The 23,936-nt window shown below is 44.3% G+C and overlaps 1 protein-coding gene across 1 annotated transcript in view; it reads left to right on the top strand.

Moving 5' to 3' along the window:
• Nucleotides 1-23,936, top strand: part of POLDIP2 (DNA polymerase delta interacting protein 2) — a 184,258-nt gene that overhangs the window by 13,540 nt on the left and 146,782 nt on the right. The window contains exon 2 of the mRNA XM_069615352.1: nt 21,875-21,956. Coding sequence (XP_069471453.1) covers nt 21,875-21,956 — 82 coding nt within the window. The remainder of the gene's footprint in view (nt 1-21,874; nt 21,957-23,936) is intronic.

Here is a 23,936-nt window from a genome sequence, read left to right as displayed (position 1 = left end):
TAATTGTTCTGTGTTATTACCTGTAGTTTTCTCAGTGGCAATGTTTTTCTGAACATCCCAGTGGCTAGTTAGAGTTGTGTTTTTATGTTTATTTTTTTTTCCAGGAACGTTGGTGGTTCCTTTAACTTTTTTCTTTCACTGCTTTCTTTTCATGCTTGTTTTCCTGCTGCAATGACATAACAAAGGATATCTTATTTATTAAAGACTTTCAGCCTCATCACGTGTTGGGCGGTATTCCCGGGGTAATATCCGTTGAGTGCTATTTGCGTTACTGCCACGATGTGTGGCGGAAGCAACACCAGGTCATGAGTTGGCGCGCACACAGCCCTGGCGTTAACGCAAATAGCGTCTGACGGAAAAGTGGCTGCGAACCCGTAAATCCAGCACGCATTGCGCTACCGTCGATCCACTGCGCTAATAGCTTGCGCTATTAGCGCCGCGGGAAACGCGTAACTGCCGCAACGGGAAATAAAGCTGCAGCTATCTTGGAAAACACAATCCGCCGAAAATCCAAGCCCTAGTAAGCCATCCACTCTTCTATAGCCTGAAAAATGTCCCAGGGACAAGTCAGCCTTGGGCAGGGTACGAAATCCCAAGTTCACAGATCAAGAGCTTGCTGTACTTGTGGAGGAGGTCATGAGCCATCAAGAAGAGCTGTATGGGCCACAGCAGCGCAAGACTAGTGCAAAGCGGCGAGCACAGATCTGGAGACAAGTGAGCCAGAAGGTGTCGGCAGTGGGCCGTATGCCCAGGGACGAGGAGGATTGCCGGAAAGCAGCTGAACGACTATCTAGTCCATGTCCGTAGGCTCCTGGCCCAGCACCGGAGCAAGAGCATGGGGACTGGAGGAGGGCCACCACCACCAGAGCTGACACCTTGGCAGGAGCAGATGACCACCCTAATAGACATGGGCACAATTGAGGGAGTCGGTGGAGCGGAGGCAGGCACTGGTACCCAGGAGGCTGCAGGTGAGAACCCCCCCTTACCGCCCCTTTTGAAAATGCATAATCTTGTTAGGCCCACCCATCCAATCCCAGTGCGAATGTGTGTGATGCACTGCAGCCACTCATTAGTGCTCACTTGTACCACTGTACCGTAGCACCCCCTGGTACCATCACTAAGTACCTACAATGTATCAATCTAAGCCCCAAGGGAAACATATCCATGGCCAGGCCACAGCAATGTTATGTGTGCGTGCGTATCAAAGCCCCTCTCTCACACAGTGCCATGGGGGATGTGCATTCACAACAGACATCTGAAGATGACACACCAACATGTCCGAGCAGTGTCCCTCCCCTGTAGCACGTTCCGGCAATCACAACATGGTGAATAACAAATATGCAATGGCCAAGCCTGATACCAACTGTACCCTAACCCACTTTAAGGCATGAAATGCATGATACGAATGTAAGCTTGCCTCAACTCATACATTACTTGGGATCCAATAAATCTATCACTCGGAAAATTAAAATACTGCAAAATAATGCCCTTAGAGCAGCACTATGAATCTCCAAAAGAGAACATATAACCACGATTAGAAGACAATCCAACTGGCTCTCTACAGCTGACAAAACTAAACTTAAAACTGCTTCTCTAACATTCAAATGCCTTAATGCGGCACCGAGCTACCTAATGGAGAGATTCAAAAGAAGAGTCCCATCAGACCTACTAGAACAGCCTATACAAATTGCCTATCAGTCACCCCCCCCCTTAAAATGACGACAACCGGGGAAATATTTTCCCCGTCAAAGCGGCCCTACTGTGGAACTCACTCCCGCCTACTCTAAGAACTGACCAATCTTACCCACTCTTCAGATTAAACATGATCAAATGGCTCAAAGAAAATGACCTATAACCTAACTCCACGAGTTACTTGACCTAGCAAATTACTGGACCCTTGCCTCCTGCTTTGACTCGCCTGTATTACCTGAATGCTGTACTGACTCAATTTTTGTAATGCACCTGTAATATTTACTGTATACAAATGTATTTGTATTTTGATGCCTATGAAACTTTTTACCATGTAAGCCTAAAGCATTCTTATCTCCGCGCCCTGATACCTTCGGGTTTGGCACGCGCTACAAATAAACGCCCTATGTACCCTACAGGCACACAGCGATCATCGGAGGGCAATGTTGATGTGGAAGAAGCATCCACATCCAGCTGCATGCCCCGACGCGCATCAACCAGCATCACCACCCCGCAAAGGGACCGGCCTGAGAAGGCAAGGCGCAGGACACATCCCAGATCACCCCACCGCAGCCCAGTCAGACCTGCTCAATGTCCCCAAGGTGTCACCTTCTCAAACGTCGCAAGCCACCAGGGTTTGAAGGATGTGAAGGCAGGCACCAGTGGGTCAAACGTGGATGAGGGGCACACATCCACTGAGGAACAACACGGTGCACTGGTGTTCTCACTCAGCCAGAGTGCCACTCAGAAGATGGGCACACCCCAAGGTACCCCGGAGCAGGTGTCACTGGAAGCACACACTCCCCATGTCCCTGTGCATGTATGTCGTGCTCGTACACCCTTGCCCGATGTGGACACACCTTCTTATGGTTACCCTGAAGGCAGCCCCTCCAACAGAGGCAGCCCTATCAGAGAGGCCGCCATGTCCGCTGACAGCTCCTCTACCACCCCTTGCAGACCTGTCAGTCAAATCAAAAGCACACCTGACGGACCCATAGTTACAGGAGCTGCTTCAATGGGATGGCTGGATGTCATAGAGGAACGACAGCAGAGAATTGAGGCCAATGGCGGCTGACCACAACCGCCACATCAAGGCAGTAAGCTGTGCCATTCGTAATGCAGCCAAGACCATGGCGCTTGACAATGCTCACACCCGTACTGGTGGAGGGCTGTACAGCGACCCTGACAAGATTTGGACAGAGTCTGTGAGCTGTGTGACGGCCAATCTACACATGCTGAGCAGATGCAGGAGGCAAACAATCTCCTCCGCCAGCAGCTGCAGTTTGCAGGAGCAATTCAATCAACGTCCACAACACCCACAGAGGGATCCCTGGAGGCTTCGCTCAGGTTCTGTTCCCTGTGCAATCTCCCACACCGCTTACCAGAGGGACCCCCGACGTGAGCAGCGTCCACGACTGTCATAGATGGACATACCACAGTTGTGCCGAGGCGCAGGCACATGGACCCACATGTACTGTTTTGGGGGTGTTCTCAAGGGGGGATGGGGGATTGTGTGGAATGGGGGATTGTCTGACCGGGTGTTCTCAGGGGGCAGGGACGATTGTGTGCTGGGATGGTCTCATGGGGGGCGGGGGGGTTTGCTGGTGAGGGGGATTTGGTGGTGAGGGGGGATTGTGTGATGGGGTGTTCTCCAGGGAGGGGCTTTGTTCCACCAATAATAAATCCTGTTCATAATGCATACAAATCATGGACATTCATGATTGTGTTAAAGTGCTCTTTATTTTACAAACATGTACCCATCCACTAGATCAAAAATATATTTGTCAATCAAGGCCTGTCTGGCCAACCTCCCCTCGCTCAACCTGTCCTTGTGTGCATTTGCTCCGGTTACGGGCACATGCTCATCGGCACGCCCATCCCCAGGTGGTTGGCCATAAGCACCAGGAGGGGTGTGGGGGGGGGGAAGGGGGGTGGTGGCAGTGGCACATGCTTGCGACAGCAAATGTTGTGCAGCATGGCAAAGGTGAGTACGATTTTGCCTACTTTCTCTGGTGAATTCATCAATGCCCCTCCCGTACGGTCTAGACACCGGAAACGTGCCCTAGGCAGTCCAAATGCCATTTCCACACAGCTGCCTGTACGCCAATGCGCCATGTTATATGCCAGCTCAGCTGGAGTCTGGATTACGCACAGGGTTCATGAGCCATGTGTACTGCAGGTATCCTGAAGCACCTGCAGGGGAGAAAACGCGTACATTAGGCGTAGGTAGGTTCAGTGAATGTACAAGGCTCAGACATCATTAACATAAGCATCAAAGTAATGTATGTCCACCCACCAGACTGCACACATCCAACTGATATCCTCCGCACAACACCTAACGCTAGGACACAGCTAGCATCCAACCATTACATCAGCTGCGCACATCTGGTGCACCCATGCACCCTACAACTCTCTCTCCCCCCTCTCCCCTGACCAGAACTGCGGTTCCCGAGGGCGTTCAACCTACCAGCACTTTGAGGTCATACCAATGATATATAGAGAGCTATATAAATGTTAAGTAACATAACGTATTGAAAAGGTACATGCTATCTTGGTGCAATGTTTTCATACATCCTTCACCTTCCGGCACATGCATGGGCTGAGGTATACATGCAGCAGTGTATCAATTAATATTTTAATGGTCATGTGCGTCACTCAAGTACAGTCCTTTTCAGATTGCTACTTTCATTATGATGTGTGCTGTGCAAGGTGCAGCATTTCCTTTATGGGCTACTTACTGCATGCACCACCCCTGTGTTTAATTGCCACAGTGGTCTGTCCCTTCAGGATCATGCTACCCTTCTATCTGCTTGTTCATGTGTTGTGGCAGTCTTGATGGCCGGTGTTGCGTTTGCTACTTGACACAATCATGTACATTTGGCCAAGCATGTGAATGACCATTCAGGGTTCACTATCACGGGGATGGTCATTGTCGTGACTCAACTACTCGTGTACAGTGGTTTTGTGGTTGTGCCTACACTAGGACACTATTGGCATTACTGTGTGGTGGCCAGGCTGGGATATCGCTTGTGTGTCGGTGTGAGGAGCAGCACTGCGACACACACGAGATGCATTGTGGTATTTGGGTTTCCATATGTGACTGCTTTCAGAAGTGTGTGGCATTCAGATTGTGTGTTCTGCTGTGTGGAACGTGTGTAAAGGTTCTTGTGCGACACACATGCATGGAAATGGTGCAGGGCTCGTGCTGGCTGTGGCTCTTGGTGGCATGCAGGGATTCCTTTGCGTATGCTCCCCACTTTACAGGTGTAAATTGGCATGCTTTTCAGTCAAGATTTGTACTTGCCCAACATCCATGTCTTTTGGCCTTGTTGCCTCTCCATGTAGGTTGGCAGGGTACAGTTGCGCAGTACCATGGAGTCGTGGGTGGAACCTGGGTAGCGGGTGTAGCAGTGGGTGAAATTTAGGTCAGGGTTACAGGTCATCTGCCCGTTCGAAGAATGGTAACTCTTGCGGTTCCGATAGGCTGCCTCATGTTCTTGGGGTGCAACATGTGTGGGGTCTAAGGCTGCTATGACGTTCGGGACTTGGGAAATGGCATGGAACTGTGCCTTGAGCTGGTTGACTTGTGGCTGGCAATGCAATGTGCTCACTGACATGGAGCAGCAGTGCATCCAGCACCTGTCCCAGCACAGCACTGAAGGTGGACTGGGCCATACTGTGCATCATGGCAATGATGTGTTGGAAGCTGCCAGTCCAGAGGTACTGTAAGACTGACCCAAGTTTCACACATGGGGTCACAGCAGTAATGATGGCTATACGGCTGCCTTTGTCAGCCTGGATTGTGTCCAGCATCTGGGTGATGGTTGCCCTGTCCAGCCTGTACTCTATCACCAACTGCCCATCAGTCGGGGCCCAAGATGTTGGCCAAACCCTGGGGATGACTGGCCGCCTTGCTGGTCTCCTCCTCATCCCCACCACCCTCTGTGCTGTCACGGCCCTTGGCTGGTTGGCAGGCCTATGTAGCTCCAGGTGCAGCAAGTACATGTCCACATCAAGGCTCCCGTCTCCAAATGGCAACATGGTGTTGTGGAGAGTGTTTGGGCGGTGGGCGGGCCTTTTGTAGGCCTCTGGTGTATATTGTTTTCACCTGGGCCCTTATTGCTGTCTCATTGTTCTTTTACGTCCAGCTGGGGGTATTTTTGACAGTATTACCACAGATTTTCTGGCGTGAAGAGCACCAACACTAGACTTGTGATGGCTCTGTAATAGAGCGTTTGGTTGCCGGCGCTATTACAGCCGGCTGTACTAGCGCTGGCTGAGATTGCGCTTCCGGGATTTGCAGTCGTGATCCGGCAGAGCGGTATTGGGGGCGCTATTACCGTTTCTGCCAGATTTAAGGGTTACAGGCCAACTCGTGATGAGGCCCTATGTTTTAAATGTATTCTTACATTTTAAAAAAATATATATTTATTTATTGCGATCATCAAATACAACAACCTTGAACATTATGGCCTCAGCCTTCTCGTTCTTTTGGTAAACGTAAATTTGGTGAATGTTTTGATGGTTGATTTGTTTTTTTGTTGGTGGTGGTATCTTTTAATGTTGCTATTTCACATATACATAAACCTTTTAAGATGTACATTATTTTGCTGTGTGCTATAGGGTTCATAATTGAGGGGAGCTGGGAGCTATTTAGTGCCAGTTTACAGCCCAGAGGAGCCTTGCTAGCTTAAACCAAAAGTTACCAGGAGCTACTTTTGGCTCCCCAGGCCAACTGATTCAGAACCAACACAACTATGACTTTAACTCTGTGCATTTGGGACAATCTATAAATAAACATTAAGACACATCTATGACATTTAAAGCATACGTGGTCATAAATAATGGATATAATTATGCTTGCATTTTATTTGGAAGTTAGATTTCCTTAATGCTATGTACTAGCTCCTAGTTCCCGAGTGGTAGCTCCTGGGGACCAGTTACAGCTGGATACCCAGGAGCTGCTTGTAGCTAGTGCTTATGCACTCCTGTTCTATATACACCTGTATGTTATAATTGTAAAGGCATTTGCTTCTACTGATTACTTTTGTATGAACATTTTGTGTATAGTGGTATGTATGGTTCGCTACTGCCTACTCTAGTCATTTTGTATGCTGTGCTATTGACGGCACGCGAGTGGCTTTGTGTATTCATATTTATTTAGCATCACACATATATTTGAATGTTGTGTACACATTTGTTGAAGCTATGCAGCATAGGAAGTGTTTTGACGCATCCAACGGTTGACAGTACACACCTCTAGGTTATAATATTAAGGCCATTAAGTGCTAATGCTTACATTTGTCTTGACACTTTTTATTTAGTACTGTTTATGGTGCGCTAATGCTAACATCTATATTGGCCTTTTGTATAAAGTGATATTAAATATACACTAGCTCCTACTTTTGTAGTTTGCATATAGTGCTATGAACAGTTAGCTAGTGCATTTACAGTACGCTTGTGCTTACATTTCTATTTGACACATCTTCTCTTAATGTTGATGAGGTTTCACATATAGACAGTGTCAAATGTACGGTTTACTGTATATACCTGTTATTGTGAGTAAATGTTTTGCAACTGCATATATTCGTATTTACATTTTGCATATAGTGATATGCATAGTAAGTTAGTACCTACAGTCGTATTGACATATTGGATATAGGGCTATTAACATGCTAGTGGCTACCTGTGTATTATATTTAGCAGTCGAAAGGTAACAATTTTGTTGAAGCTATTGTAAGGGAGGCATGGTATCACAAGTAGAGACTGACACGAGTTGCAAGTTTCAAAAGCTTTGTTAAATTCACTTGGTTTGGAAAACCCCTGTCTGGCCCAATAACTAAAATGGAAGTAATCCCGATCATCAAATAATAAGAAACAGTCCTAGTCAGTCTTAGTCAAACAATAAAGGCCTATACTAACAAAAACCTAATACCTGCCTTCACTCTTGCACTACAAAAAAAACTTTAAGGGGACGTTATGGTTAAGTTGCCACCAAAAACCTGTGCACTAAACTAAAAAAATCTTTTCCAGCCTGCCATTACGTTTCACATTACAACCTAAAAACCCTGGAAATTCGCCAGTTATGGTAGGCTAAGCACCCACTCCTGCCATTAGCACTGTGCACTGCTACGACTACCACCCAAAACATGAAAGATGCCATCACAAATGTCATTGATGACATCACTGACGACATCACATGTTTCGCCCCTTTCTTTTTCTTCACTGAATATATATATATTTTCAGTGAAAAATACTTTGTTACTGGGACGTTATAGTTCACAGTAAAACCGAAAAACACTTGACATTCCCTAAATATGGGATGCTAAACAACCATAACTTGCGCCACCTACGTGCATTGCTAAGACTAACACCCAGAAAGTAGCTGAGGGGGAAAGGGGAAATAAAACAGGTATCAATACGCAACCTCTGCACAAACCAAAGTTGTAACACATACCATTTTTACTAAATATTAATTTAATGTCGTGAAATGTAGTGGCACCCTACAAACGGCGACAATGTGCAATCTCCATAATGGCAAAAAAAATTCCAACAGCACAGAAACCTTGTAATTATTAATAATACATTTTTTGGGGAAATTAAAAATGTAATGCTGGTTCGGTATACAGGCGTCAAAAGTAAACTTACATGAGGTGGACCGCCTCCATTGCGTTCGGTACAGTCAGACTGTAGGGTATTTGGAAGAGTGCCTCTTCGGGAACTGATAGTTCATGTTCCTTACAAACGTTTTTGAAGCATAACCTTATCAAACGATATGTTTTTCAAACTGTTACTCCCTGCATTCTTTCTTTTTTTTCCCTGTAGCTCAAAACAAGTGACCCTTATGGGTTCCGATAAAGAAATATGTGGCCGTACTGAGCTCGTATTGAAAAGGGAAAATCAAGTGACCTTCACTCAGAATGCAAATACATTCTCACTTTGCAACAACATAACAGCAGCTATTCATGAGAACCGCTACTCCCGTACACGTCCAGAAGTGCTGTGTGTACGAAACAGTGCAGGTGGCTGGCTCAGATTGCAAACTGTAGGATGCCAGTCTGACCGCAGTACTGTTTTTTTATTATAATATGGATGCAGTAAGTCCTTGTCGTACAATGAGTAGTAAGTGCCACTGTACCGTATGACTGTGGTAAGAATAATACACCATTGTTTGACTTTGTACTGCCACATCTCATTAATGCTCACCTTTCGAAACAAGTGCATTGGTGTCTTCTTTGTTTATGTATGTTAGCGGCGTACAACAGAATACGAAACATGGTTGCGTGCAGCACGCCACGGATTAACCAATTGAAATCTTCTCCACGGAGCGAACAGGGAAGTGTGACGGCGGAGCGGACATAGATATCATTGATCGTTTTTAAGGAAACTACTGGACGGATTGTCACAGAATGTATAAAAGCACGCTTTCGCGGCCAAGCCCCTGCCCCTACTGCAAATTTGGTGAAAATCCATCCAGCGGTTTGGCCTGTAGCAGTGCGCAAAGTTTTCCCCCCCCTTCATTCTATGGGGAAAAAAAGACGTTTTGGGACCCCTCCCTATAACTTTGCCCCCACTGCACCAAACGTCACCAAACTTTGCAAATAAAATTCAGAGTGGCCCATATACTTTTTTTGCAAAGTTTGGTGAGGATTCGTCCAGGGGGAGCAGAGTTATAGGCCGCCCAAAAAGTGCTCTTCCTATGGAAACAGCAATTTAACTATAACTACACAGCCATATAGGGATATGCATCTACAAAAGGAAAAATCAGTGATGAAACAAAATGTCAGAATGGCAATATAAATTGGTATTCTCGTCCCCACGTTGTACAGCACAGGATTAGGTGGAACACTTGCTGGATGAACACACTGTCTTGCGAAAACACGTGGCTGGCTCTGCCCTCCAGAGCTTTCTTGGCCCTTCAAGTCTGAGTCATAAGTTCACAGGTTTAACCTCTCTGGTTACTCTCAACCAAATCTTGGGTCATCCTTCAAGCTATTACAGTTTCAGAAAAACAGTTTCTTAGTATAGTATTTGATCACAGTTCACTATAGATTCCCCCAATCAGGCTCAAGTCTCTTCTCCTTGGTGGGGTTCCCTTGCCCAAGCTTTCTTCATGTTCCACACTATCGGTTCCCCCAAGACTGGCTCAAACCTCCTTTCGAAACTGGGAGAATTTTCACTTTCGCCTCCACATGACCACTCCGACACTTTATTTATTTCCACTTTACATATTTTCCTTCAGTTCCAATGTCTTTTGGAAAGTGTACTTGTTACGTATGACTTGCTTTACAAATGGGTCGGGTTCGGACCCTCCTTTTACTTTCACACATGGGTCTCCCTCAGTTGGGCTCGGCCCATCTTTTCATTCTTGTGCCAAATTCAACAAAACTAAGTGCAGCAGTTTGGGACCTTTTCACATCACGCTCATCCCTCACTTCCTGCTGCCTCTACAGCTTTAAAACTCAGACTTTCGACTGGGCAATCTCACTTTGCCGGACTACTCTGCTACTTTGTATTTCGTATTCAGTTCTTACCAATGGATTCACTTTCTCTTGCAGCTTATTGGTGCTCACGTAACCTTTATCCAAGTATTTCAATTAAACACAGACCAGGTTTTCTTTGCTTCCTTCAACTCACCGGTTTTGTTAAAAGGCGCGAAAGACTGAGAATCTTATGTAGGAGTCTAGGTTGTTACCACTGGCGCTTCTGCGCCTCCACAACTCTACCGTTCACCCGGGATGGTGGCTGGTATCCTTTTAGCACTCGGAAGACTCTTTCTTCCAGCTCGACTGTTGGCTCAATCCTCGCAGCCTTTTGGAAAGAACGATCTCGCGCCGGGGGGGTTGGGGGGGAATTGGTGGTGTATGGGGTGGTTTGTTCTCTTGCTTCCTGCCCCTTTGGATTACCCCTCGGTTTGTCGCTCTCCTTCGCCTGGTTTGACATAGTCCAGGAAGGACTGTTCCTTCTTGTGCACCCCCTTGCTCAAATGTTGAACCAAAATAATCTTTCGACTTAAAGTCCCACAATCCATGTTTTTATTTTGCTCCCCTAAAACAGCACTCTGGCAGTTTTGGGAGCTGCAAAGTTGTAAATGGGATGTTTCCTAGGGTCTGGGTCTCTCCACCTGCCCCTCAAAGGCCTGGGCTTTCATGCCTGGCCCAGGGGAGGAGCTCTGGATTGGCACTGGCAGGTAAACCCAGCTGCCCCTGGTTTTGCTCCCTGGAGTTAGAGCTACCTCGCCATACTGCAGCCTCCCCTGTACTCGCAGGCTCAATAATTTGGCAGGCCTTGCTCCAGGCCTTCCAGGGTTCCCCCAGCTGTGGTTCTTCACTCCTGGCCTCTGTGCTTCCTCCAGCATCCTCAGCTCGTTCAGTGTGTCAGTGAGCTTCACCTTTTATACTGGCTGGGAGAGTTCACCAGAATCGGGTGAGAGTGGTTGCCCATCCCTGCCTGACTCTGCCTGTCCTTGTTAACGGGATAAGATGGAGACTGCCCATAGGAATTCATGGCACATCCCTATGGTTAATCTTCATAGCTCCAGTCTCTCTTCCTCTTCCCAGTGGTTTTGGGGACAAACAGTGGGGCGGAATTATGGGTGTTGTAATATTCCTAAGTGGTGGTAGGAAAAGGAGGACCAATATCGGGAGAAGGGGGATCTATCTTGTTGTAAAATATGGGTTGCTGTGTTTGTTCTCCTTTTCCTGGTTCTTCTGCGCCTCTTTGGTGTTGATACCTGTTCGAATTGGGGAGTGGGCAATGGGACAAGATTTCCAATAATCTATAAAGGTGGAGGAAAGGTCGGGTGGGGGTGTGTCGAAAAGGGGGGGAATACCATGTCTCTCCCGAGGGTGTTTCTCTCGCAATCCCCAAGGACGACCCCCGCCCCCTCACCAGGTGATCCTCCCTCGCTTGTCGCCCCCAGGGTTGGGATCCGAGGGTGATGGCCCTTGTCTGGCCACCTGAACAAAGGATCGCCGGGGTCTACAAGTGAGAACACCCTCCGGCTTCTCACACTATGCAGCAGCACATGAAGCGCATTACATTTGTTTTAACATTTTCTATGTAGTACAATTTATAGTATGCTAGTGTATACATTTGTATGGACTACTTGTATAGGGTGCTATTAACGGTATGCAAGTATTATTTTTTCTTTAGCATGACAAACCGAACAGTGTAGTGTACACTCTTGTTAAAGCTATGAAGCATATTGACTAGTAAAGAAATTATGCTACTTTAAAAAATAAATGCATTTTATAGTTTATTTTCTGTTGTATTATAAAATGAGTAACTAAAAGGGTAGGTTTTTATTTTTACGATGTTCACATTTAAACAGTTGCATTCACTGTTAAAAGGCCTTTTTATAAAAACGAATTTACTAGTCTTGCTCCGTTGAAGGCACCAAAGGAGTAGTGGTTGTTGACATTTTCATATTTGCTAAAGTTAAATAGTTACATATTTATTTGAAAGTATAAATTTTAAAAATGACATGTTTTAAAATTGTTATCAAATCTAAATACATTTGTAAAGGGTACTTCGCATCCGCACTGGTCGCCGTCTTCAATTAAAGTGTTTAAAATGAATAGGCGTGGATGGGGTAAGTTGCGCGTTTGGACGTGGGCTAAAGCACAAATGGCACGTGCGTTGTTTGTAATGTAAATTCTGTATGTTGATTGGTCGATGTACATCACGCACGCAGTTGGTAATTCTTTGCATGTGCAGTTCTGACTGAAGAAATGGTTTTGTTTTGGAGAATTGAAAATCAGTTTCATAATGGAAAACCAGGTAAGTGCATGAACAAGTGGTGTTGTATGTGTTGTACTTTTTAATATTGTAATGTATGTTGGTTTACATTCACAATGTAAGTGTGTTTAGCATTACGCATGTGTGTGTATTGGTAGTTTTGCAGCGTTTTCCGGTCATGTGATTAGAAGTATACGTGCAGCGTCATTACAGTATACATGCACACAATGTTTTTATATTGGATTATGCGTATTGTACCTTACGTATGCGTGTTTGTATGGTGGTTTGTGTGTTGTGCAAATTCTAGTTTTGCATGCTCCGATGTATATTTTAATGCACATGCAGGGATCAAAAAGCAGGCGCTGAAGGCATTAACCAGTGACCATGAGCTACCACTGGGGAAGGAGGAGCAAGTACATATCGTTCCGCAAACATAACTCCCATATAAGAGACAAGCGCATCATTTTGTCTATAATTTATTTGCCATTAAGCTTTAAATGTTGGATAGATGTGTTCTAATGTTTATTTTGAGATTTTCCCAAATGCGCAGAGTAATATTCACAAAGGTGTTTGTTTGGCATCAGTTGGCATTGGGAGCCAAAAGCCACTCTTGGTAGCTGTTGGTGGCAAGTTAACCAGGCTCTTCTAGGCCACAAGCAGGAGCTAAATAGCTCCCCTCGCTTTCAAACCCTGCACCTGTCTGTCAATACGCATGCGTTTGTGTATGTATTGTTTTGATGGTTTAAGTTTCTCATTCTTCGCTGATTTATAATTATGCATGTGCTTGTAAAGGTATTTTTCCACATGCGTGTTCTGGTGATAAGTCTTTTTGTCTTTCACTATACGGTAAAATTTGTTCATTGATGACTCCTGGGTGTTCTGTTTGGAACATTACATGAGGCGAGTGCAGCCTGTTTCACCATTGGCAAATATAAACATGGAATACCATTGTTATTGCGGTGGCAAGTGGAGATCTAATTGAGCAACTTGTCTTGTATCATGGAAGTGGCAAAAAAAAGACTATTGTAATGCACGCTGGTGGCAATGATGTGGGCTACTGAAGACAAAGAAAATTATGTTATGACATTAAAACGGACTTGTTACGAAAAGCCATCGCAATATGAATCTTGTGCGCAGCACTGTAAATGGATTAATATAACTATTCAGTTGAAAATGATTCATATTTTATTTTTCATATGGGCATTGAAAGTCGCATGGACAGTTTTGTATTCACGATGGATGGAGTTCATTGAAGTGATGAGGGGAACAGTTTATTTTTATGGAATATTGTTCAAGGCCTATGCTTCCTTTTGGAGTAAGTGGATTGTTTACGCTTGGTTTTGTATAAAGCATAGTTCTTTTTTTGTTAATAAATTGGTTTGTATTTCCCTGCTTTAGAGTATGTTGAAATGTGTACGCAGTGTGGGTGACTGTGTATTGTGATTAACTAGGAATGAGACACGGACAAATGGGAGTCATGTTGATTGTTATAGACTTTTATTCAAATAATAAGCGGTTTGGAAAATGCCTCGCTGTTCCTGCTCTGAGGTATTTCTCTACCTCAACCAAAACAAAGTGTCTGTCCGATGTCAAGATGTCCGAAGCAAAATGTCCTGTGTCTGAAACTGATTCTGGCCCTCTCATTCTAAAAATCTCTAAGGTGCCATGGGTAATGTCTTTGACTTGAAGTGCACAAATGTCCAGGTTCAAGTCCAACAAAAAGGCTTCCACTTAAATGGTGGTCACAATTCCTGGAAATGTCTCCCTTCCCCAGGTTTATTTCCAGCAAAAAAAAAATTCCCAAATACAACTAAGTTCTTTGTAACTTAAGATAACTTTCTTCTGTTATTTGCAATTCACATCAGACTTGACTCCACCTGGTATATCCTCCTGCCAGGACTTGCTTATACAGTTAATTCATTTCACAATCCCAAAGCCATGGGTCATATTAGTTTTGCCTGGTATTCTCCCCTGCCAGGACTTGCTTATAAAAGGTTCACAAGTCTCGAGTGTGGGTCTTAGACGACTCCTAAACTCCAGGATTCAACCTTTGCCATGCTTTTGATATCCAGTTAGTCAGTGACCCTTTCTTAATCATGTTTATTAGGTTGCCGCCCTCTCCCACGGTGTGCGGCCCTTGCAGTGAAGCGCCCCGACATCCCACCTTCCCCAGCTGGGCTCACTGGTTATGTACGGCTGCTTCAGCGTCCTTTGCGAGGTTCTGTGGTTGCTGTAACACTCTGGTAGGTCGAGAGAGACCTGTCTTCTCTGCTCTTCGGCTGGCTTCTCTGGTCTGGAGGCAGCGTTCCACTGTCACTGCCCGTGCAGCGCCAGAACTCTGCTTCTCCCACTTTACCTTCTCGGCGGGCCCGACCGACTTTACACATCACGCAGCACTCAGTATACTCTGTTCTCCTCTGCGGACCTTGCATGAATCTGGGCTCCTGCCAAGCCGTTTCTCCTTTCGATGGGAGCTGCCTGCTACTGTACGCTTCCTCAGCTTCATCAGCTGTTGGAGGATTTAAAGCTCCCGCCACAGTGCCACTCTGTCCAACAACTAGAGCGCAGAGTGGGCCTCCATGCTCTAGTGAACTGCATTCCTCCTCCTCGTCCCAGTATCTTTAAAGGACTCGTACACATGATATTGATAGTCTGTCATTATAGGATATTGAGGGATGACCTCTGCAAGTCTTGTGGGATGTTGGGGGTTCAGGGGTTACCACAATATGCCATAAAGGCATGAGGAATGGATGGTACGCCCCTAAAGGGGGGCAGATGGATACCATGTCTTACCTGATGATGGCATTCTCCCCTCATGAGGATTGCCTCCTCTCATGTGTTGCTCCCTCAAATAGCCACCCTCGATGGTCAGGGATCAGGAAGCGGCTGCCATTTCTTGGCCACACGAGGAGAGGCTACCTCTGAGAAAGGAGTGATGACATCATCAGATTCATCACACTATGTTGTGTGTGAATTCTGCATGTCCTTGGTTGAGTGTATGTTGGGATGTGTACGCAATTTATGGTCGTGAAAATGTTGGCTACATATTGCTTGAATTATATTGTTTAGTTGCTCGAGAGTATGTTTGTAACATATAAGCACTGTGGGTTGTTACGTATGCTGGGTGTGGTTAAATTTGCTGTGCATGTGTGTGGCATGCTTGGTGAGAGTATTGTTTGCGGATGGTGAAAAATGTGCACTTGCCATTGGCTAGTGATGAACTCTTTGCGATAGGAAATGGTCTGCTGCCTGTATGTTATGAATTGAGATGGCGAGTGACTTTTTAAGGCTGGCTAGGAGCTTGCAACTTAAAATTATTTCCCCTGGTTTGCGTGTATTTTTCGGTTGATTTGTATGTATTTCCTGCTGGAAAACTTGGCAGTGTGCATGCGTCCAATTTCAATCCTTAATATTTAAAAAGTGGGTACGTTGATTTTTTTCAGTGCACCAATTCAAGTGAAAATTTAGGGGCTGGCAAAAAATTAGGAAATCGAAGTGACCAATTTTGAGAGATTTACGTCGATAAATGTTTTTTTCCTATAGATAAACCCCATGTTCAAAGCTCTTCAAAATGCGATCAAATAAGCCTTTTATAAACTATGAAACCGTTAACGTAGAAATCTGAAAGTTTCCATGCACATGCGGCTGCCTCGAAATATTACGTGAATATTTTCTAATTTATTCTTCTTTTTTCTTGCAAGCGTTCGGAAGTTATTCAGAAAAGTCATTTTCTGAACTGGCCATAGAGACTTTGTGTTAACTTTAACTGTGCCTTGGGCGAAGACATAATATATATGTACAAGGTGCAAAAGGTGTACTTTCCACTAGCTATTTGCTAGTGATAATGGACTCTTGGCAAATAAGACATGGTGTGATGTGTGTATGTTTAGATGTGAGATGTTGAGTGACCACCTTCGGACTGGCCAGTAGCTTGCATCTTTTGATAATATACCAATAAAGTGATGGTGGGTTTAAAAAGGCTTGGAAAAAACTTTCACCTTAAATGTCCATTTGAGCCAAGCTACACATTCCACAACGCCACCTAGTAGCCATTGCTACCCACAATTCCTTGCTGATGTGGCTTGGAACTGGAGATTAACTTCCAGCGATGGCTACTAGGTGGCGTTGTGTAATGTGACTTGGCTTAGATGGACTATTCTACTTATTTATTTTTACACGCACCCGGTTACAATCTCAAGTTGCATGCTACCAGTCGGCCATAAAGTCTTTTGCCACCTCAATTCTACACATAGACATTGCACACCTTTTCTTACTCGGCAAGAGTCCAATTATCACTACTATCTAGTGGCGAGTGCACATTTTCATCCCTGATATATAGTTTACATTTGTGAAACGGTATGAACTTCTTCCCCAGAGTTAGCAAAATATGCTTTTAGCTCTGGCTCATTAAATCTTTATTTGGAAGTGTATGCTGGGCATGAGTGAGAGTTGCATGGTTTTGTGTGTACGATTCAGGCCTCAGATTTGCATTCACCACTAGCCATTGACTCTTTGTGTGTGTGTGTGTGTGGGCGCCTGGGCAGGGTTCATCAGTGAAGTATTCCGAAGAGTTACAACCGCGAAGTACTACCCGGATCCTGGACCAGTGCTGTAGTGGTACCCATCGACAAAAGAGGGAAGAGAGATGACCCAACGAATTTCCACCCCATCGCCCTCCTAAATGTGATAGGTAAAGTTTATGGTTCATTACTTCTGCGACACTTCCAAAGCTGGGCAAGTGGGGCACCTTGTAATGACCTGTTTCAATCTGGCTTTAAAAAGAACGTGGGGACAACTATCAACATCTTAACGGTTAACATCCTAAAAAACAATTCTCTTGTTGGCGGACCGCAAACCTATATGGCTTTCATCGACTTGAGCCAAGCGTTCGATCAAGTCAACAGAACAAGGCTATGGGAAAAGCTAAGGTCTTGGAAGTGTTCAGCGGCTATATTACATCCTCTTATAGCACTCTATACGGACACAAGAATACAAGTGGGGCTCGACCATCAAGGGTCATTATCTGAAGAAATCCTGACAAACTAGGGGGTCAAGCAAGGCTGCCCACTGGCCCCGGCGCTTTTCCTGAGCTTTATAGGCGACTATAAGGAAACGGAGCATAAGATCAGATCGTTCCCGCCCCAAATTGGAAACACAAAATTTCAAGAATTTTGTATGCGGATGATATCATCCTTGCCGACCAAACAGCAATAGGGTTGCAGAGACAACTTACCAACTTTGCTGAATATATCTCCGAAAACGGCCTTGAAATAACACACCAAAAGTCTATTCTTTGGAAAGGGGAGAAAAAAAGTGATACCTTCATATGGTCCATGGAGGGAGAGCGCATTAAGAAGGTTACAGAATTTAAATATCTAGGTATCATGGTGGACAATTCGCAACAAGAAAATGCAATGCAAAAACATCTGCTGGCGTAAATAAAGAGCCTAACCTCTCAGGCAAAAGCGATGGACAAGAAATTTGGTCGCTTTTCTCTCATACCTATTGTGGACTATTACAAAGCACAGGTCGTCCCCACAAATGTCTATGGTGCTGAAGCCATGCCAGGGCTATCTAAAAACAAATCTGGCTTAAATTAGAAAGCTATTATTGGAGGGAAGTCCTGAACCTACCCGACGCCAATGGTCTTGATAAGACGAGAAATGAGCCAGCTCTTTCTTGTCTCGATAGTGGAAAGAAACACCATGATGCTGTTCAGGAAGCGATTGTTGGAGAATCGCCCGGAGCTACTTGAAGCTATAAACGACGAGGCAGAGGGAGGTCGATGTGCGGTCCTGAACCAATGGTACAAGGAACAAGAAGCGAAACTGGACCAAATTCAATGCTCCAAAAAAGAGCTAATGGAGAATCCCATGAAAATCCATAAATTAAATGAACTTGATTGGATCCAACACCTTGGACCAGGCTGCATCTTACAAATGGTGTCGCATCTGCCTTACACGATTCACAAATTACATGAGCTACAACCGTTTGTGAAAAAATATCCTAATCGGAAGCTGAGGAGCACTATTCTAAGAGCCCGCTTTAATTTGCTACACACCAACGAAATTTTGAAGATACAAGGCCTGGCTCTATCAAACAAATGCAGATTCTGTAGAGCCTTGTCTACAGTCGAAACAACGAGACACCTGCTTTTATCATGCCCTGGAGTTGAGGCCATAAGAAGACCATATCTGAAGGCGGTTCTAGCTACAGCTCACAGCTTTGACGAGGAGAGCTGGCGGTCGAGGCTAATTGGAGGTCGTCGCACAACTTGGGTCACAGCCACAGCGAAAACTATGGACTCAATCCTCTTAACGTCAGATAAAGAAAAGTAGTCAAACAGACTGAGGCGTTAATACATGAAAGAATGTAACACAATCTTTTAAAAACCTTCGGGTTAAATAAAGAAGAAAAAAAATATATATATATTTTGATTCCTGTCCTGGTAGCTTTCAACATGACATTTTTAGCCATGTAAAATGGATATGTAATGGAATTATTAACAAATGTTGTTAAATTCAAAGTAATACACAAAGATTAGGAGCATGTACCTCATTTAAACTACTCTGTATAGCTCAATGCAACCTGCTTGCCTTGGGAACAGGACAATGTTGTGTAACCGTTCAATACCCCGGTCTGGCGGCTCAGCCCTTCATTCTCCCGCGATTGATAAATTGAGAGATTAATGGTAACACTGATTTGTTAAAGTGCTTGGAAAATAGATGAATCTGTTAATCACCAAATTATTGTATGACCAAGGCTGTTAAAGATGGTTGAAAAAATCGCAATGTAAGAGCAAAGATAGAGCTGGAGACGAGCTACATTCTGTGGCATTGTAGCAAATAATCCTGGTTGTACTTGTTGGTTAGTTAGCCAAGGGTTTGTGTTCGTACGTAGAGGCCTTAAGGATAATCTCTGCAAGGTTGACTTGTCTTGTTAATCCTTCCGTGGTTAAATTGAAGTACAATTAAATGTGCTAATGGCAACAATTGTTGTTTTTCTGGGCTTCCACATCCGAGGGTCTCAAGGGCTGCATAAAAAAGTTATCCACCTCTCTCTGGTCTGTTTACCTATGCATTTCCCATTGCTTCTTTTACGTCCATTTCAATCAGAGAATTTGCTGCTTCTTGTATATGTACATGGGGCCATTCCCTGTTAAAATCTATGACCTCTTAGACTTTTATAGGAAGCCATGTTGATGTAAGTGAAGTGCAGCGATGTAAATACATGTTGCCACTTATGTATAACTGATTTCTATACACTTTATCACGAGCTCCTTTTTAGGAACTAAATGATGCCACCACATACATATATGTTAAAGGGTATGTTTCACTATTCCACCTGTTCTACAGAATGCTTACTTCAAATGTTCATGTTTACCTTTTCTAAGTGATCGAAGCTTGCATGGCTACTGCCTGTTGTAAGGGAAGCTTGCCTAACTGCTGCTTAAATTCTACTTGTTCTGTGTTATAAGATTTCCCTTCTACTCTCTGTGCTACTGGGTTAGAAATTGTTGGATCGATTTCTCTTCTGTTTGAAACCTAGAACAGCTGGGTTTCCTTAACACCAATAGCTACAATGAGCTACTTTTTAAATTAACTCTGCTTTGGAATGTTTATAAAGGAGTAGAAGCCCTTTAAGGCACCCTATATAACGGGGAAAAAGGTTTTACTTTGCAACCCATGTGGATCATTGATTTGCGGCACTCCGTGTATTAGATCCTTGTTGCCCACAGGTAGCTGCTCCTGCTACTTGGTTATACCCAGGAGCTATGCTTTGCTTCCACTCTTCAAATCTTCATTTTGAACCTTGTTATACTCGACACTAGAGATATTTTTAATTCTTTAAAATGTCAGTTGCTAAAAGTAGGTAGGTAGGTAGTACATGTACACCAAAGAAACACACATATTAGCCTGCCCATTGCTTTCATCGATACAGCGCTTTACGCGCTTTACAAATAAACAATTACAGCTCCACAGATCTGTAGCCATACAAGCAATGTCCCAGGAAGGAGCATTGAGGTAGAAATGTTTTTTTTAATTTGCAAGAATTGGTAGTTGCAAGGAAATATGGGTTATCAGAAGATACCAGGTTCAGATTAAAATGTATTTATCCTCAACTAAAAAATGTGGGAATTATATTTGTGCCCTCTTTAAAAAAAAAAAAAAAAGATTTTGACAAAAATCCTTAATTAAAAAATAGGGAATTTAAATACTCCACTTTAAAAATCTAAGCGCAACCCTAGTTATACTTGTACAGTGTGAAAAGAGCTTGCTTTGCTGTGGTTTGTGCTTTCCTTCCTCTGTGACGAAAGCTTGCTGTTAGCGCAGCTCCCTGTGCTTGTCAATATAGTGCAAGGGCACAACATAAGTGACTTATTGTCCAGCTGCAAACTAGTAACTGGTAGATAAACACTTAGCTTCCCTGTAATGAACTACTGTGATCTGTTTGGCGTGGCACTTTGCTCCAATTAAGCTAACCTTGCACTGTGCTGATTATCTCTTCTAAAAGGTAATTCAAGAAGGGGTGAAGTGAAGAAAAGCTCAAGCTAGCTGGACATAGATTCAGAATGCTTTGCTTGCTTTTGGTGCAAGGGTACTTCCATGCGAAGGGTGAAAGATTCTTTAAGGAGCACTGTTTATTTATTGTACAAATGCACTTAAATGGCAGCATATGTGAAAGATGAAGTATGCATACCAGACTGGTGCAATCTTTTCTCAACATAAGAGGGAGACCCAAATGTAAGGCAGAGATTTGAAAATTCTATTCAGATTTTAGAAATCAGCAGGAGATTTGAGGCATTTATGGCCGGTGTTTCTCTGCGCCAGTGGAATTCACCATCCGGCCAGAAGGGATGGTGGAATGATTGGTGCCAGGAAGGCAGTGTAGCGCCAGCTATAAACATAGGCACTTATTCCTTAACATGAAACGATGTTAAAACCCCATGTTATCCTTGGCTTACTACGCATGTGTGCTATTCCTGCAAGATGTCCAGGTTTCCCCTGCAGAGTTATAAATGGTCTCCTGATTACCACCTTGCAGAAATGTGAATGTTTCTGCTTATTTTCACCTTTGTTGCCGCAGACTTTGACACTCGACTCTCTCCCGATAACCGACCGTTCACTCTAATTGTATTAATGGAGTTTCTCCTTTTTTTAACCTTTTTTAAATGATGATCTGGCTTTACTATTTGCTACGTGTCGGAAGGGGTGTATACTTTGTTGTATTGGTAGCTTATTCATCATGTTCTTGTCACAGAATGAATAATGTTCTTCATTAACAAAGGTTAGATATTCAAATAACTAACAATGTATCCCCACATTAGTTTACTGTACCGTGATTGTGTGGGGATATGATGCAGCAATTTGAACGTATATGTCCAATTGGGCCCCTACTTCGCGCGTGGAAAATCCTTAAGCGTTTTCTTTTCTGTATTTTCTAGGAACAGACCTGAGGGCAAGGTGCTCGAGACGGTGGGAGTGTTTGAGGTGCCGAAACTGCAAGGCAAATATGACACGGGACAGGTAAGAGGGGGTGGGGGGGGATGTAATTTAAGGCAGAAACAGAGTAAAGAAATAATTTGTCACCCTGGAAGATTAAGTGCCAGCGGACAGGGCAAGAGCAACAACATAATGTACAATGAAACCACTGTGCACTTTCCTGCACCCTTTTTTGTTGACCTAGATTATGCAGTGATATTTCTCCAACAACAATGCAGGCTCCCAAGTGGAAGTCTTTGTGCGCCCCAAGGTAATGGTTAAAAAAACACTATACCCAATTATACTGTTTCCTCCAAACCTGCTTAATTTATACTGCTCAAAAAGCTTCAGATGTACTGACCTAATAAAAGGTGGGATGTTATTTGCACCGTCTGAACAACACCGCTGTACTAGTTGGGTGGCCATTAAAATGTATGACATTGGACCCTCAAACTATGATGTGTTTATGTAGGTCTTCTTTCTTGTTTTGGTTTTGTACCCCATTAAATCTAATCGGCTGCACACCGTACATTTAGGCAACTGCCACAGAAGGCATAGTCTAGTATCTCAACTTAAGAATTGTGAGGGGTCAGCAATACAAGGCAGAAAACTTCCCCCATCCTGATGTCTCGGCAGGTTGGTTCGTCAGACCACCTCACCTCTTTGGAGCAAGTCAAAAATCCACAGCATCAGTGCCACCTGTAAAAGGGACACCATCTCTCAAACTCCTACTCATTTCTTGTTACTTTTTTGTGCACCCTTTGCTACAACTTTGGCGTTTATGACAGATCAAACAAGCTGCACTGGCCACACAACTTGTTTTTTTGTGGGCTTTCTGCCAGTTAATGAATGTAAACCGTGGGTGCCGCCTGTCCTATGAGAAGATGCAACCTTTTTTGGCTGCATTGATTCTCCTTTGATATTAAAATGGCCTTTGGCTTGGGTTCAGATTAACTTTACTTTTGCATGTCTAGACGCCCGAGCAACTTTGTCACTATTAGCGGGCCTCACACCTGGATAGCTACGTCGCTGTCGTTGGAAAGATCTTTAGATTCAGACAAGATTGGTGGTTTTGTCGGGTGATTTCCTTCTTCTTGAAGAGATAGGGTCTGTTCCGGGAACTCGCCACCTTTGTTGTAATGAGAAAACAATACCAACAAAAATGGCCAATCCCTGCACAGCCAACAAAGGGGGAAACAGCCAGACGGCACAAAAGCCCCTGAGCGATATCTTCATAGCAGTATGAGTTTCCATGAAGAAAGGCGATGGTATGGTAACTCCAAGACAATAATAGATGGACAAAATGCCTCTGTGGATGGTGAGAAGACCTGCAAAGAAGACCACTAGCAATCGGCTGGTTTCCACAACAGAGTGAGTACTGGATGGCAGAATAGATTGAATGGAGAGGTGAGGTCAGAGCATAAAATGTAGAGCTGCACCCCAAACTCGCTTAAATAGAAAACAGACCACTGAGGAAGAGAAACTGTGGTTCATTAAACGAGAAATCGATGGATAAAATAAGAACCGCCACGCCAAGCGGTCCGCGAGGGCACAGAACAGAACAGAAAGGAAAAGGAACCGAGCGGAAGCAAAGGAAAACAATTCAGAACGTAACGCAGCAGCACACCATGACGGCGTATAAAACAGCCTGTCAGCTGAAATGCGTTCCACATTAAGGAAAAGAATAGGTACAAAGCCCAAAATGACCCTAAGAAAAGAGTAGAAAGAGAGGGAGCCGAAATGGAATAAGGAGCAAGGCGGAAATAATCTTGGTTACAGAAAAAAAGGAAAGAAACGAACACCGAACGCGGGAAGTAAGCAAGATGAGAGCGTACGCGAGGCAGGACTCGCATCCGGTGCTTGTAACGTAGAAAAGCAAAAGGAAGTCAAAGGAGAAAATGAATCTGGGAAGGCAGGGCAGGTCAAAAGCCGACACTGAACGGCAGCTGCTGAGCAAATTATCTCAACACCGGGTGGAGAGTGAGCAGGAACGGAGAGTGAGAATCTCCTAGAGTTGCAGCGCAC

Source organism: Ambystoma mexicanum, chromosome 9 (assembly GCF_040938575.1).
Source record: "Ambystoma mexicanum isolate Mex_15411 chromosome 9, UKY_AmexF1_1, whole genome shotgun sequence".
Lineage (NCBI taxonomy): Eukaryota > Metazoa > Chordata > Amphibia > Caudata > Ambystomatidae > Ambystoma > Ambystoma mexicanum.
The sequence above is the reverse complement of the archived record's forward strand: the minus strand, read 5'-3'. Positions and strand labels throughout refer to the sequence as shown.